The 14,558-nt window shown below is 34.2% G+C and overlaps 2 protein-coding genes across 3 annotated transcripts; one reads left to right on the top strand and one right to left on the bottom strand.

Annotated features, from left to right (window-relative positions):
* The first annotated feature begins 272 nt into the window (after nt 1–272).
* Nucleotides 273–7,613, top strand: LOC113856358 (glutamine-dependent NAD(+) synthetase). The gene is made up of 13 exons (XM_027488144.1): nt 273–775; nt 862–1,167; nt 1,685–1,908; nt 2,074–2,177; nt 2,272–2,406; nt 2,638–2,806; nt 3,308–3,443; nt 4,096–4,234; nt 4,526–4,702; nt 5,036–5,203; nt 6,480–6,575; nt 6,968–7,096; nt 7,229–7,613. The coding sequence occupies exons 1-13, from the start codon at nt 582–584 to the stop codon at nt 7,445–7,447; spliced, it is 2,196 nt and encodes a 731-aa protein (XP_027343945.1). The 5' UTR covers nt 273–581; the 3' UTR covers nt 7,448–7,613.
* Nucleotides 7,614–7,629: 16 nt separating this feature from the next.
* LOC113856359 (luminal-binding protein 5) lies at nt 7,630–12,428 on the bottom strand. 2 transcript variants are annotated; one of them, XM_027488146.1, is made up of 9 exons: nt 12,166–12,412; nt 11,112–11,379; nt 10,806–11,020; nt 10,468–10,710; nt 9,867–10,346; nt 9,586–9,740; nt 9,365–9,447; nt 9,244–9,274; nt 7,630–9,078 (listed from the first exon to the last, which is right to left on the bottom strand). In XM_027488146.1, exons 1-9 carry the CDS (start codon nt 12,218–12,220, stop codon nt 8,770–8,772), a joined length of 1,839 nt encoding a protein of 612 aa, XP_027343947.1. In that variant the 5' UTR covers nt 12,221–12,412; the 3' UTR covers nt 7,630–8,769. The 2 variants fall into 2 exon arrangements, with proteins under 2 accessions (XP_027343947.1, XP_027343946.1); XM_027488145.1 differs by having other exon boundaries at nt 7,630–9,274; nt 12,166–12,428.
* Nucleotides 12,429–14,558: the final 2,130 nt, after the last annotated feature.

Genomic DNA, 14,558 nt, shown 5'->3' with positions numbered 1-14,558 from the left:
GTTAGTAAAAAAAAAAGGGCTTACAAAAAATTTCTCTTTACTGTAATCCCATGACAATTGTACAATGCACAAAAGAGGAGATGACCATGGAATTTATATTTTTAATATAACATTATTTTATTAAAAATATTATGATAAAAAATTAAGTATTTATTTATTATTAGACATTTTAAATAATTTATTTTTAAAATCAATGAAATAAATAAAAAAAATTATTATCTTTTATGTTATTTTTATCGATTCAAATAACCTTTTTTTAACTTTTTGCAAACACAGCTTCAGATTAGACCGCAGAATCGTTTTCTGGCGGCGACGATGATTGAAAATTAAAGTATGTAATTAGCACGCGTCAAGTAACAATGATGGGTTTGAAGTCCAATACGTGCCCAGAGGGAAGGACAATAGAACCCGTCCAAGGGTCCAGGAACTGAACCCAACCCAACCCACAAAACAATCTACCTTGTTTGCTGTTTCATCGTAACTTCGGAGAATCAAAGCTAAGTTCTGACATTTTCTAAGCCAACAACCCCATACAACAACCTCAATTTTCAAAACCTCTTGTGTTGTGTTCAGTGTGTAAGATGAGGCTATTGAAGGTGGCCGCTTGCAATCTCAACCAATGGGCCATGGACTTCGATTCCAACGCGAAGCAAATCAAAGACTCCATAGCAAAGGCTAAACAAGCCGGGGCTGTCATTAGACTCGGACCCGAACTCGAGATTCCCGGTTATGGCTGCGAAGACCACTTCTTAGAGCTCGACACTGTTAACCATTCGTATGTTTCTATTTTCTTTTTCTTTTTTTCTTTTTTTTTTTGTACATTTATGATTTTACGGAAATTCTGAATTGGTTTCGTTGCAGATGGGAATGCTTGAAGGATATCTTGCTCGGTGATTGGACTGATGGCATTGTGTGTAGCATTGGCATGCCTGTTATCAAAGATTCCGAGCGTTACAATTGTCAAGTTTTGTGTTTCAATCGAAGGATTGTTATGATTCGACCAAAGATGTGGCTTGCCAATGATGGCAATTATAGAGAACTTCGATGGTTTACGGCATGGAAGCAAAGGGATCAGCTTGTGGATTTTCAATTGCCCCCTGAAATTTCTGAGGCATTAGGCCAAAAATCGGTTCCATTTGGTTATGGCTTCGTTAAGTTTCTGGACACGTAAGTTAGAAATTCACAAGCTATGTTTCACTTAATTTAGTTTTCGTTTTCTTTTTTGCACTTCTATCATAGAAATGTGATATATCTGGCTTCCCTGGCTCTCTCTCTCTCTCTCTCTCTCTTCGTTTATTTTGTTATTTAAGACTTAAAAGAGTTTTGTCCTTTCCACATCCAATAACTCACATTTGATTTTGAAGTTATGTATAGTAAGTCCTTGGTTAATGCTAAATCGGGATTTTACAAGATTGTAGGTTCTTTCTTCTTTTACATTGTGTGTGTATTTACCTTACAATTACTAAAAATGATTTATCCTCTTGTGTTTTGAAGTTGACATGCCCATTAGCATTGCATCCATGCAGCAAGCATGTGATGGACGTCTGCTCATTTTTTTATGCATCTAAGAACTAGTGTATTCCAACTAATATGCTTGCGTGTGTTTAATTTTATTTTTGGGCCCTTCTAAGTTTGAGTCGGATGCTCATTGAGTGCTAAATATGAAGCATTTTCCCCTTCTTAGAGCTATCGCAGCTGAAGTTTGTGAAGAGCTTTTTACTCCAACTCCCCCTCATTCTGAGCTTGCATTGAATGGGGTTGAAGTCTTTATGAATGCAAGTGGAAGTCACCACCAACTTAGAAAGCTTGATGTTCGTCTTCGTGCTTTTATAGGTGCTACTCATACTCGTGGAGGGGTATACATGTATAGCAATCACCAAGGCTGTGATGGCGGTCGCCTTTACTATGGTAGAGAAAACTTTCTCTTACTAGAATGGTATTTGTGCTTTTCACATTTGCGTCTATTGCATATTCTGGAAGTTAGTATTAGGATAATTTTAACTTTCATTTACCTCGTTCAGATTTCTTTTACATTTATCATTTGTCCCTAATTTGATCTTGTCTCTGTAACAGATGGCTGTGCCAGTGTTGTGGTAAATGGAGATGTTGTTGCTCAGGGTTCGCAATTTTCTTTAAAGGATGTTGAGGTTGTGGTTGCTCAGATAGACCTAGATGTGGTATGTGTTGCATGAGATTCCATGTCTGCAAGCATTAAGACTATGAACAATTAACATTGGATTTGATTCCTTTTCTCATTTTGTCTATTGGTAGGTTGCAAGCCTTAGAGGATCTATAAGTAGCTTCCAAGAGCAAGCAAGTTGTAAAATGAAGGTTCCGTCAGTGGAAGTACCATACAGTCTTTGTCTTCCTTTCAACCTTAAAATACGCCTCTCTGTTCCTCTTAAGGTTAGTCTATTGTCATTTTGGGCTGCAAATTTTGGATATTTAAAAATAATTAGCTTTAAAGATGCACATAAATTGATGATGTCTTGAATTCTGCTTTGACATAAAGAGTATCTGCAACCTAGTTTCTTTTTTCATGCCAAATCATGGACCCTCCTTGATAATTTCACAACATTACTGCTGCAATCACTCAGATATCCAATTTATGAATTGAATACAATTTATTCATTACAGATAAAATACCACACTCCTGAGGAGGAAATAGCATTTGGACCTGGTTGCTGGTTGTGGGACTACCTAAGAAGAAGTGGAGCATCTGGTTTTCTGCTTCCTCTTTCTGGTGGGGCAGACAGTTCTTCTGTCGCTGCAATTGTTGGGTGCATGTGCCAGCTGGTTGTGAAAGGTGATTTTAAATACAACGACAAGTGTGCAGTTAATATCAGATAAATTTTTGACAGTAGTAGGAGCTACATTATTGTGTATAAACAGTATACCCATCATAGGAGTGCTAATTTAGAAATAAAGAAATGGTTCAAGTGACCACTAGTTTAGCTTCTGATAAGTATGAACTGTATAAAGATTGTAGGTTAAGAGGTCATATATAATTGATTGGCAACTGAATTAATTGGAGAGCAGACCTGTATATATGCACTTCCTTTTTATGAAAATCCTGCAAAATTACTTGAATATAGAGCATAGTGTCCTTTTATATCTTCTAAGTGTCCAACTTCTTGCATAGAAACTAAACTGTCAAATCATGGTCAAGGTCAATAATAAAATTGAGACAGATTATAGACCTCTTTTTTCCTTTTTCTTTTTGATTTTTCCAATGTTGTAAAGGTGAGATAAACAGTGATCGTTGTAGTTTGGATATCATCAGTTAATAATTCATATATGCCTGCAGAAATCGCAAATGGGGATGAGCAAGTTAAAGCTGATGCAATACGAATTGGAAACTATAAAGATGGACAGTATCCAACAGACAGCAGAGAATTTGCTAAACGAATATTCTATACTGTGTTTATGGGATCTGAAAACAGGTAAGTGATAGGTTTCCGCTTTTAGTTTTTTACACTTTTCGGCTGTATCTCCCTAAGTTTTTATGTGCTTTATTCCACTAATACTCCACCAATATTTGAATAAGAAGTGGTGTCCCTCATTTTTTTTGGGACCTTTTTTCTAGTTTTGACTCTAATTTATGTTTTTCCGCTTTGTTTTTAACATCCCCAATTATTTATATAATTGTGGCAATGAACAAAGCTGATTGTTTTTGTTGTTAAAACATAATAATTATATTGGATAAGTTTGACCAGTGTGCTTTTGAATTTCCTTTTCTAAAACTTGTATCTCAAAATGTTTGTGGCTTCCTATAATCCTGCATACCCTGACCTAATCCTAATATTTATTAAATCCTATGTGATCTTATTATGAGGTTAAGACAGTGCTTTTTGGAACTTCTAGCAATCAGAATAGTTACACTATTGTGCAGTGTAAAGCATACATACTAGAAGACTGAAGACCTTGGAACTCCATCTTAGAATGCTAGGATTTGTTTTTCTATGTTAAGAAATCATTTTGTCGTGTCAATCAGTTTATATCAAACAAAGTGATACGTCCAAATATAATACTCAAATTCAACTAGAAAATACTCATATCAGATGAGATGGAGCTCTAAAAAATCTCTCATTGCAGTTCGGAAATGACAAGGTCCCGAGCCAAGGTGCTGGCTGATGAAATTGGTTCATGGCACCTTGATGTTAGCATTGATGGAGTTGTATCTGCTCTTTTGTCATTATTCCAAACACTTACAGGAAAGTGCCCACGGTATAAGGTAAATGAAGCATGAACTTGAGAATTCTTTCAATCATAAATGACAAGTACTAGAACCTCACACATAATCTATACAATGTTGTCACACATTTGGGTTTTGCCACAGGAATATGTAGGTATTGTAAATTTGTAATAGACCTCCATATCATGGTGTTGGACTAGCAAAATATCTCTAGTTTCTTTATGGGGAATTCACTTTTTTTCTGAACTAAAGATTGAAAGCAGCTTATATATTTTATGTTTTTATTTTGTTGTAGCCTTATAACTTCTTTGTGCGAATTTCTTTCCACAGGTAGATGGTGGATCCAATGTTGAGAATTTAAGCTTGCAGAACATTCAAGCTCGAATCAGAATGGTGCTAGCTTTCATGTTAGCGTCACTTTTGCCTTGGGTTCACAACAAACCTGGGTTTTATCTTGTGTTAGGGAGCTCCAATGTGGATGAAGGGTTACGTGGTTACTTGACGAAGGTATCACTATTTTGATTTGGATTATGCCTTTCTTTAGGGACTTTTTGGTTTAAGAATATGTTTTGTTTCCATTTCTTGTTTTCACTTATTAGAAATATGTCAACTTGTTTTCACTTTGTTTCCCATTTACAAAGATTTGCTGAAAAAATTATAAATCATTTGAATCTTTGAAAACAGGAAATAAAGTGAAAACAAGGTGGTTTTGTAATTATTAGTGAAAACAGGAAATGGAAACGAAAAATATTTTCTTAAACAGACCCTTTGGTTCTCAATTATTTTCTCATGTTTGTAATCCATTACGCCCTACATATCAAACATTAACTCTCCTTACAGTATGATTGCAGCTCAGCAGATATAAATCCTATTGGTAGTATAAGTAAGCAAGACCTTCGGGCATTCTTGCGATGGGCAGCCATCAATCTTGGTTATTCATCTTTGGCAGATATTGAAGCTGCTCCACCCACAGCTGAACTGGAGCCTATACGTTCTAATTACAGTCAGGTACTATTCTGTTCTGTTACATCTTTCAGTACTGATCTTGAATCACTTGATGAACTCTTATAGTTGCATTGTTTAAATTGCAAAATGCATTACAAAAGACAATTTTTCTAGAGCAAGAGCTTAAATCTCAGCTCATAACATTGTTACAAAAAAATCTTCACTTTATCCAAAGAATCTGATTGCTAGATGATTGGTTTGCACGGCAGAAATATTCTATAATCTCTTGAATCTCAGAATACAACAGAAACAATAGAAAACTCCAGGGACCAATTTTTAATCCAACCTTTAATAAAGATCCATGGTAACCAATGCAAAACTAGAGAAGTTGAGAAAATCAAAGAGGAACTTATCTTTTTGAAATGTGATCATGTGATGTCCAAGCTTAAGGAGGAGAAGGCCCAGCAATAATAATTAGAAAAAAGATGAGGGGTTTCCAAAAGAGAAGGCAGTTTTGCTAGTTGGCCTCTGGATTTCTCTCTTACTGCCTTTTCTGTCCTTATTTCGTTTTTTTTTTTTAAAGTATAGGGAATTTTGGTTCATAAAATGTTTGCAGAATTCCTTTTAGAAAGAAATATGAAGGAAAACCTTAACGCCTCTTACCAGGGTGTCCTTGCACTTAAAAATTTGTCTCAAAGCAGGGCAAGAGAAGGCATATCAATAAATCCAAGTAACACTTTCATAGATAAAAAACCATTAAGCGCATATGTTTAGTGAAACTACTTTAGTTCTTTCATTGTGTGCATCAATAAAAATGAACTCAATCCAATGAAAATATAAGTGCCGAAAAGGTATGGTCTTTATGACGGTGTTAAAATATTATGAACACCATATATAAAAGCAATATGGATTCTCTTAAACCTTAACTACATATTTACTGCATAATAACTATTTTTTTACTGCTCAAGTTGGGTGGAATTGGGATGGTTAAATTATCAACATGTGCAGTTTTCTCCTTGTACTGAACTTCTACCCATCCAGACACTTACAGGCAATCTGTGATCCATGTGTGTCATAACTGGGAAGTGTTCACAATGTGTATACATGCTTAACTTAATTATGTTTGTTTACGTGGTCAGATGGTCTAGGTCAAATCTAGGAACTAGTATGTTCGTTTATTCTCTCTTCAGCAGTGCTCTTTTAGTTTTTGCTTGTTGGTATTTGACTTTTCTTTTCCTTTCTTTTTCTGCACTTGGGTTCTATCCATATGCATTAGTAAATTGTTTATAATCAAGTAGTAAAAAATGTATAATCAATTAACTCATTCTTTGTTGAACAGCTTGATGAAGTTGATATGGGAATGACTTATGAAGAACTATCAGTTTATGGAAGACTACGTAAAATTTTCCGTTGCGGTCCAGTTTCCATGTTCCAGGTTTAATTCATGCTTCTCCATCCTGTCTTATTTATCTTGTTATATTCATATAATAATAAAGCTATCGATCTACAACGAAAAGTCAAAAGATATCATGGTTTGCTTTAGGAGGGCAGCTAATGAAAAACAAAACAAAGCACAGTATGTAAGTTACAGCATCGCCAGAAAAAATTCATACCATGTATCTCTCCTGTTAGATTCATTTCCCAATTGATATGGAAAGCCTAGCTGAAAGAATAATTGCTTTACTTGGCATGATGAACTCAATGGAAAGAAAAGAAACTTTTGGCATCCATAGTTAGCATAGCAATCTGAATAGAATTTTGTAATTCAATGTTGTTCATCTCATTGTTCAGCCATAAACCTGTTGTTTCTATGAATTTCTGTTGCAGAATCTATGCTACAGATGGGGTGCAAGATTGACTCCATCACAAGTGGCTGAAAAAGTAAAATACTTCTTCAAGTATTATTCTATCAATCGACACAAAATGACTGTCTTGACACCTTCCTACCATGCTGAGGTATGTAGTTATTATGATGTGAAATCAGCGTTGAAATCTGCTGGGTAGTTCTTGATGTTTCAAGGATTTTGTTTCATTCTTATATTTTTGTTGGCTAATGAAATAAAATTTAATGTTTCACTCAACTTGCAGAGTTATTCACCAGAGGATAATAGGTTTGATCTTCGCCAGTTTCTCTATAATGCAAGATGGCCATATCAATTTCGGAAAATTGATGAACTTGTACATGAGTTGGATGTTAAAGATGTTCTAGAAACAGGAAACCATGAGACAGTGGCCGCTACATCACATGGTGTTGGTGGAATGGGAGTTGCTGCAGCTGGTTCAGGCAATCCCAATGTTGGATTCTAATTAAAAGCAACCCTTTCCCCAAGAAAATAAAAGAAATAAACTATTCATTTCCATAGGCAGGACTGCAAATATGGTCCAGACAAAGATATAGATTCCACATTTTTACAGTACTAATGTCGGTAATGAAATTCATTCTACCATTCATACCATCTTTTATGGTTTATGTCAGTGTCAAAAACTCAGTCAATCATGTTTGCCGCATTAGAAATAGGAAGATGACGCAAAAAGAGATGACGATTTTTTTTTAATTGAAAGTATGGCAAAACAATTATTTTAAAAAATATCATATTTAAAAATAAATAAATAAACGTAAAAAAATTCAATGTATTACCTGATAATTTTTTATGCATTTTCTAAATAAATGATATCGTGGCTTGATATTCTTGTGTATTATTTTAAAGTAATGTGACACTTGCGTAATTATAAAATTGTATTATTTTAAATATAAACAAATTACTGTTCAAAATTGTTTGGGATATTCGTGATTAAGTTTGGGTTAAGTTTAAAACAAAAAATATTCAAGCTGAACATTAAAATATGCTATTTGCTTTTATTCAGTTTAAATGTAATAGCAAATTCAAACTAAATCAAGTTGATCTTTTGCAGGTTAGCTTAGATCGATTTTTTATTTTGACATCTTTATTTGAAATTTAGATAGTAGAGAGATAACTCGGTGAGGTTAGAAGTAAAAGTAGATTTGTTGAAAAAAAGTATTAAAAAATTGTTGAAAAAAAATGTTAATTTGGAAAAAATAGTGAAAGAACATGAACTTGGTAAAGAAAGGAAAAATTTATGAGACTCGGATATGTGAATTTTAGCAATTGTTTTACAACTTAAATAGCAAGTGACAATCAATCTTGAAGGGCATTAATGATGCACGAGGAGCTCAGGCTTATAGTACTTGATTACCAAATATCGTGATGGGTGTATCGCAACTAAATAAAATCAAATTCATAATGTTAGCGGTTCGTGCTAGAGCTTTATAACACTTTTCCTTGAACAACTAACGTTACTCTCTAGTCTAAAGAGTCGCTCGGACAAGACGAGCATTATGGAATGGAAGTGCAGGACCACAAAAAAAAAAAAAAAGAAAGAGAAAGGGAGTGAAACCAGGCAAATACAGCTGAAGAAGTTGTAAAACTAGTCAAAAAATAAAAAAAGTACAAGTAAATTTGCAAGTATTGTTGCCACCAAAAAGCAAGCGCAGGGGAAATTCTTAATTCCCACCTATCAGAAAAATTAACATACTCCGGCTAACCTACTTCATCTCAACATATCTAGCTCCTGCGTTTGCGGCACCGGTGAAATCCATGCAAACATCTCTAGAGCTCATCGTGAGAATCGTCCTCGTCCTCGCCCTCGCCTGATGGACCGCCTGGGGCACCACCCGACCTTTGATAAACAGCAGTGATAATTGGATTACAAACGGCCTCAACTTCTTTGAGCTTCTCCTCATATTCTTCTTTTTCCACACTCTGGTTGTCATCCAGCCATTCCAATGCTTCTTTCACTGCGGTCTCAATTTTCTCCTTTTCATCAGACTCCAACTTGTCAGCAAGCTTGTCTTTGTCGCTGATCTGGTTTTTCATGTTGTAGACGTAAGTTTCCAGACTGTTGCGTGCATCAATCCTCTCCTTAACTTTCTTGTCTTCCTCGGCAAACTCCTCTGCTTCACGAACCATTCGCTCAATTTCCTCCTGGCTAAGACGTCCCTTTTCATTTGTAATGGTGATCTTTTCTGATTTACCAGTGCCTTTATCTTCTGCTTTAACATTTAGGATGCCATTGGCATCGACTTCGAAGGTCACTTCAATTTGAGGAGTACCCCTGTTCCAATTACCGCAAAAATTTACCAATTAATAACGAACGTCAATTAAGAAAAAATTACAGAAGACTTCAAGAAAGCAGGAAACAAACCTTGGAGCAGGTGGAATGCCAGACAGATCAAATTTCCCAAGCAGCCGGCAATCCTTTGTGAGACTCCTTTCTCCTTCGAACACCTACGTATTAAAAAAAGCATCCAATTCAAGTCAACTCCGTTAAAGTTCATTATCAGGTAATGCGTTTTCAATTTAGAAGAAAAAAGTCAAACTTTGTCACGCATGCAATTTAAGTGCACTTGAAAAATGGCACCATACCTGAATGGAGACGGTAGTCTGCTGATCCTGGTAGGTGGTGAAAACCTGAGATTTCTTGGTAGGGATAACAGTATTTCTAGGAATCAACTTTGTCATCACTCCACCAACGGTTTCAATTCCAAGGGTGAGGGGAGCCACATCAAGGAGAAGGATATCTGGGATACAGAGTGCCACATAACATTAAGAAAGTGTAATGCTTGGCTTGGCAATCTACTTGCATTAATAATATTTATAAATTCGGGCCACTGTAATGAAAAATAAGATAGTAAAGACTATGGTACCTTTGGTTTCTTCACCACCCTCTCCACTCAAAATGCTTCCTTGCACTGCTGCACCATAGGCAACTGCTTCATCGGGGTTGACACCCTTGTTTGGCTCCTTTCCGTCAAAGTAGTCCTTCAAAAGCTGCTGTACCTTTGGAATCCTTGTGCTTCCACCAACAAGAACAATTTCATCAATTTGATTCTTTTGTAGTCCAGCATCTTCCATTGCCTTCTTCACAGGTCCCATTGTCTTACGGAACAGGTCGTTGTTCAACTCCTCAAACCGAGCTCGGGTGAGTGGCTCAGAGAAATCAACACCATCAAAAAGTGATTCAATTTCCACGCGGACCTGGTGCTGGCTGCTCAGAGCTCTCTTTGCACGCTCACTCTCTCTCCTCAGCTTGCCAAGAGCTCTGTTGTCCTTGCTAATATCCTTTCCATGCTTTTTCTTGATCAATTTAATGAAGTACTCCATTATTCTCTGATCAAAGTCCTCACCTGGTAAAGGGAAGAAATAGAAGGCATTAGCAGCAGAAGGAAAATTTTATAGAAAGAATATTTTTTTTCTTTTATATAAGTTCATTTTCTTATATCACAGATAGGTAGATAAAGTACTGACCTCCAAGATGAGTATCTCCATTTGTAGCAAGAACCTCGAAAACACCATTATCAATTGTCAAGATACTGACATCGAATGTCCCACCGCCAAGATCAAAGACAAGAATGTTCTTCTCTCCACCTTTCTTGTCCAATCCATATGCAATGGCAGCAGCAGTGGGTTCATTGATAATCCTAGCAACATTCAGACCGGCAATGACACCAGCATCCTTGGTGGCCTGCCTCTGAGCATCATTGAAGTATGCTGTACATTTGATAGGAAATTGTGAGAAATTAGAATAAAGACAAAATCATGAAGAAAACAATCTAGGACAAATAAGTTGTGATTGTTCCAGTTACCAGGGACAGTGACCACAGCATCATGTATTTTCTTCCCAAGGAATGCTTCCGCAGTTTCCTTCATCTTAACCAGAACCATGGCACTGATTTCCTCAGGGCTGAACACCTTGGTCTCACCATCCTTAATTTTTACTTGTATGTAAGGCTTTCCATCCTTGTTAACAATCTTATAAGGAACAAGCTTCATGTCCCTTTGTACTTCCTTATCTTCAAACCTGTAAAAGGATTCATGTCATTCAGTCAGTCAACTTTATTTATTCCCTTCAAATCAAATTGGCATAAATCAACAACCCAAGGATGCCTTACTTTCTTCCAATAAGTCTCTTAACATCAAAGATGGTCCTTTCAGGGTTGACAGCTGCCTGATTCTTTGCAGCCTCCCCAATCAGTCTCTCACTATCCGTGAAAGCAACCCATGAGGGGGTGATACGGTTACCTTGGTCATTGGCTATGATTTCAACATGGCCATTCTTGTAAACACCAACACAGGAATAGGTTGTTCCAAGATCAATCCCGATGACCGTCCCCAACTTGGTGGCTTCCTCTTTCGCAATGGAAATTGCAAATAGACATCCTATAGTGAATTTTCTCAATGTTAGTTGCACAAATACTTATTTACGACCAAATGAAATTAATTTTTGCACTTGCAGTTGCACATATTTATGTTTGACAAATGACAAGCCCGATGAAGAAAGATATTTAATTAGCAAATTGAAGGATATAATAATGATGTGAAATCCATCAACGAAATTAACATATCACTTCTTTATTTTATATTTTTTCTAACGGTATTCAATTGTTTCCCGGGTGAAAACTTTATGATGGCATATTCAAATCGCAGATATGAAAACGCCAATATGTTGCCACGCGTGCAATGACAGCAAAAACCCTAAGCAACACAACGGAACAAAACCTCCTTCCAGTGGCCAATACGAATCACTCAGCTTTACAGTGAAAAAGGAATCGATATTAACAAACATAGAAACCTAAAACAAAACCAACAAAACACTCCCTCAGACACGAACGAAACTAATTACGGTTGATGAAATTCTCAGACGCAGATAAAAGCATGTTACTAATTACACATGCGTGTAAGATCCTGGTAATAACAACTTAGCAAAGAACGTCACCAAAATGTATTACTAATCCACAGCACGATTCATAAAATCCCAAACGACTACGTCTTAAGATCTCACCGATCTAACGTTACGTAACACAATAAAAAATCACCAGAACGGATCCAAAAAGGTTCGACGAAAGCGAGATCTAGTTGCATTTTTTCACTTTAACATTTAAACTAAAAACAAAAGCAGCAAAAGGTAGAAAACATAATCAGATCTACAAGGCGATGAAAAATTACCGAAGGAAATGATGGCTAGAACAACCAGAGAACGGCGTGCCCACGAGCCAGCCATAGCTGTCTCTCTCTCTATCTGTCTCTCTCGCTTTTTCTTCTTGTTATTGTAACGTAAAACGTTCACGATTTGATTGCTATTGGAATGGTGAAGTTAGAAGTGCAATTGGTTTTCGGGATCTAGATGGCGCGAGGCACCGAGCCTTTTATGTAGTGTGGCGAGTGATGGCTAGCGTGCTTGCTCCGACTCTACCGAAACCAGGTCTTTTCGTCAACCCAAAGCTTTACGCTCGAACATGTCATTCATGCTGACGTGGACCAATTGCATTTCGGTTATTGGTTGTTCCAACCAATGGCTTTCGTTCTCGTGTTGGGAACATCTCTGCCGTCCATCTTGAAGACTTCAACGTAAGTGTCATCCTTCTGATTAAACTCTCGTTCTGCACTCCGCAGCATATGCGAGCTATTGTTGCCATTGATTAGTAATTAGTCATTTTTATGCTTTTTATTTTTACTTTTTATTTGGTTTTAAATTATTGCTATTTGGATCGAATAAATATGTCATCTATGTAAGTGAATTTCATTTTATGACATTATTCAATTAGTTAATCAACATTGTCAAACTTGTTAAATGAAATTTCATGTATAATTAAATTGATTTTTTTCTGTTTTTTTTTTAGCTTTATTTTATTTCTCTATAATTATAAAAAAAACGTGCGTTATTTTTCACTTGTATTATAAAGTTAATAAATAAATTATATTTCTTAATGTTTATTTAAAAAGTATAATTATTTTATCAATAAAATTAAAACTTTATTTAATCACTAAGAGTGAGTTAGTTTGAGTAATTTATCTTTTACTTTATTTAAGATAGTTTTAGAATTTAAGTTTTATATTAAAAAATTAAATTTAAATAATATTTTAGTTTCTATATTTGACTCAAAATTGTAAACTAATTCTTATATATAAAAATTAATAAATAAATTATCATATGTATATTTATTTTTAATTTATTCTCTACTTTTAAGAAAGTAAGAGACTAAATTGAGAATAAATATATTATAAAAAATTATTTACAAATTTTTTACATGTAAATATTAATTTATAAAATTTTATATGTAAAGACTAATTTATAAATTTATGATGTATTTTTTGTTTGTATATTGATTTTAATGATATTGAAGGAATGAATAAAAGCATAGATGAATCTAATGGTAATTTTGTTGTTAGCAACACAATGAAAGTGCATTTGAAGATGAAGAAAATTTTGATAAAGGATCAAGTTTTGGGGAAGTGGTGTAAATGTGAGTATGGATGAGAGCAGGGGTAAAAATGGTGAAGTGACTAAAAAGATAAAAGAATTTAGTGAATATTATTTAAGAGTTAATTAAGTTTTAGAGGAGGGAAGCTAAAAGAAAATGAGATTTTAGACTCCATTAAAGTTTACGTAATAAAAATAGTAGAATTAGAGATAGAAGTAAAGAAAGAATACAAGTGAATCGCAAAATTAATATACAAATTAAATGTGTATGTAAATTTATAAAAATATTTTTGACTCAAATTTATAAATTAGTCTCTATATATAAAATTTTGTAAGTTAATTCTTATATATAAAAAATTTATAAATCAATTATCATATTATATTTATTTTTAACTTAATTCTTTATTTATTTAACGTTGTTTACTCTAAATTAAAAATAAATGTACATACAGAAACTGTTTTATAAAATTTTTACATGTAAAGATTAATTTTTAAATTTTATTAAAATATAAAAATCAAAACATTATTATATAAACATAAAAAATATTAAAATTCTAAAAATAACTAGACTGATTAAATTTGATTTTTTTTATTTGAGCAAAATTGTTTCCTTTTGAAAAGTGTATCTCTTGATTAATGCGCAGTGTAGTTATAAAAAAGTCAGTGACAATACCAACAATGTATATACATAACATCACGAGTTATTAAGTCCATAACATTTTAAGCGAGGTATAATTGATTTTAGTAAAATTTATTTTTTAAAATATTAAACGGGGATATAAATTTACATCAATCTAAATTATATATATATATATATATAGAGAGAGAGAGAGAGAGAGAATGTGTGAATTAATTTTATTCGAAGTATTTTTGTTGACGTATTAATAACTTTTTAAATATATCTAAGCATGATATTTATACTGAATTAACTACTATCGACGACTTTAAGATAAATGACATTGTTAGTAGATTGATTAATATATAACTAATAAAAAAATCATGTCATGTATTTAACGTGTTTTTTATTACAGTAACTTTAGTTTATCATTAGATAACAAATAAATGAACAAAAATAAGTCTTTAATCTAAAAATTTTTAAAAACATTACAGCAAAAAAGTACACCGCATCTTGCATAAT

Source organism: Abrus precatorius, unplaced genomic scaffold, assembly GCF_003935025.1.
Source record: "Abrus precatorius isolate BTA unplaced genomic scaffold, Abrus_2018 Scaffold11, whole genome shotgun sequence".
Lineage (NCBI taxonomy): Eukaryota > Viridiplantae > Streptophyta > Magnoliopsida > Fabales > Fabaceae > Abrus > Abrus precatorius.
This window is presented reverse-complemented; position numbering and strand designations above follow the sequence as displayed.

Excerpts from the sequence above, each read along its gene's own strand:
- LOC113856358 (XM_027488144.1), top strand. The coding sequence starts at position 582 with ATGAGGCTATTGAAGGTGGCCGCTTGCAATCTCAACCAATGGGCCATG. Across the intron at positions 3,444-4,095 it reads TTTATGGGATCTGAAAACAG|TTCGGAAATGACAAGGTCCC; the intron begins GTAAGTGATAGG and ends CTCTCATTGCAG. Across the intron at positions 4,235-4,525 it reads GAAAGTGCCCACGGTATAAG|GTAGATGGTGGATCCAATGT; the intron begins GTAAATGAAGCA and ends TTCTTTCCACAG.
- LOC113856359 (XM_027488145.1), bottom strand. The coding sequence starts at position 12,220 with ATGGCTGGCTCGTGGGCACGCCGTTCTCTGGTTGTTCTAGCCATCATT. Across the intron at positions 10,711-10,805 it reads TGCTGTGGTCACTGTCCCTG|CATACTTCAATGATGCTCAG; the intron begins GTAACTGGAACA and ends TCAAATGTACAG. Across the intron at positions 10,347-10,467 it reads TGGAGATACTCATCTTGGAG|GTGAGGACTTTGATCAGAGA; the intron begins GTCAGTACTTTA and ends TCCCTTTACCAG.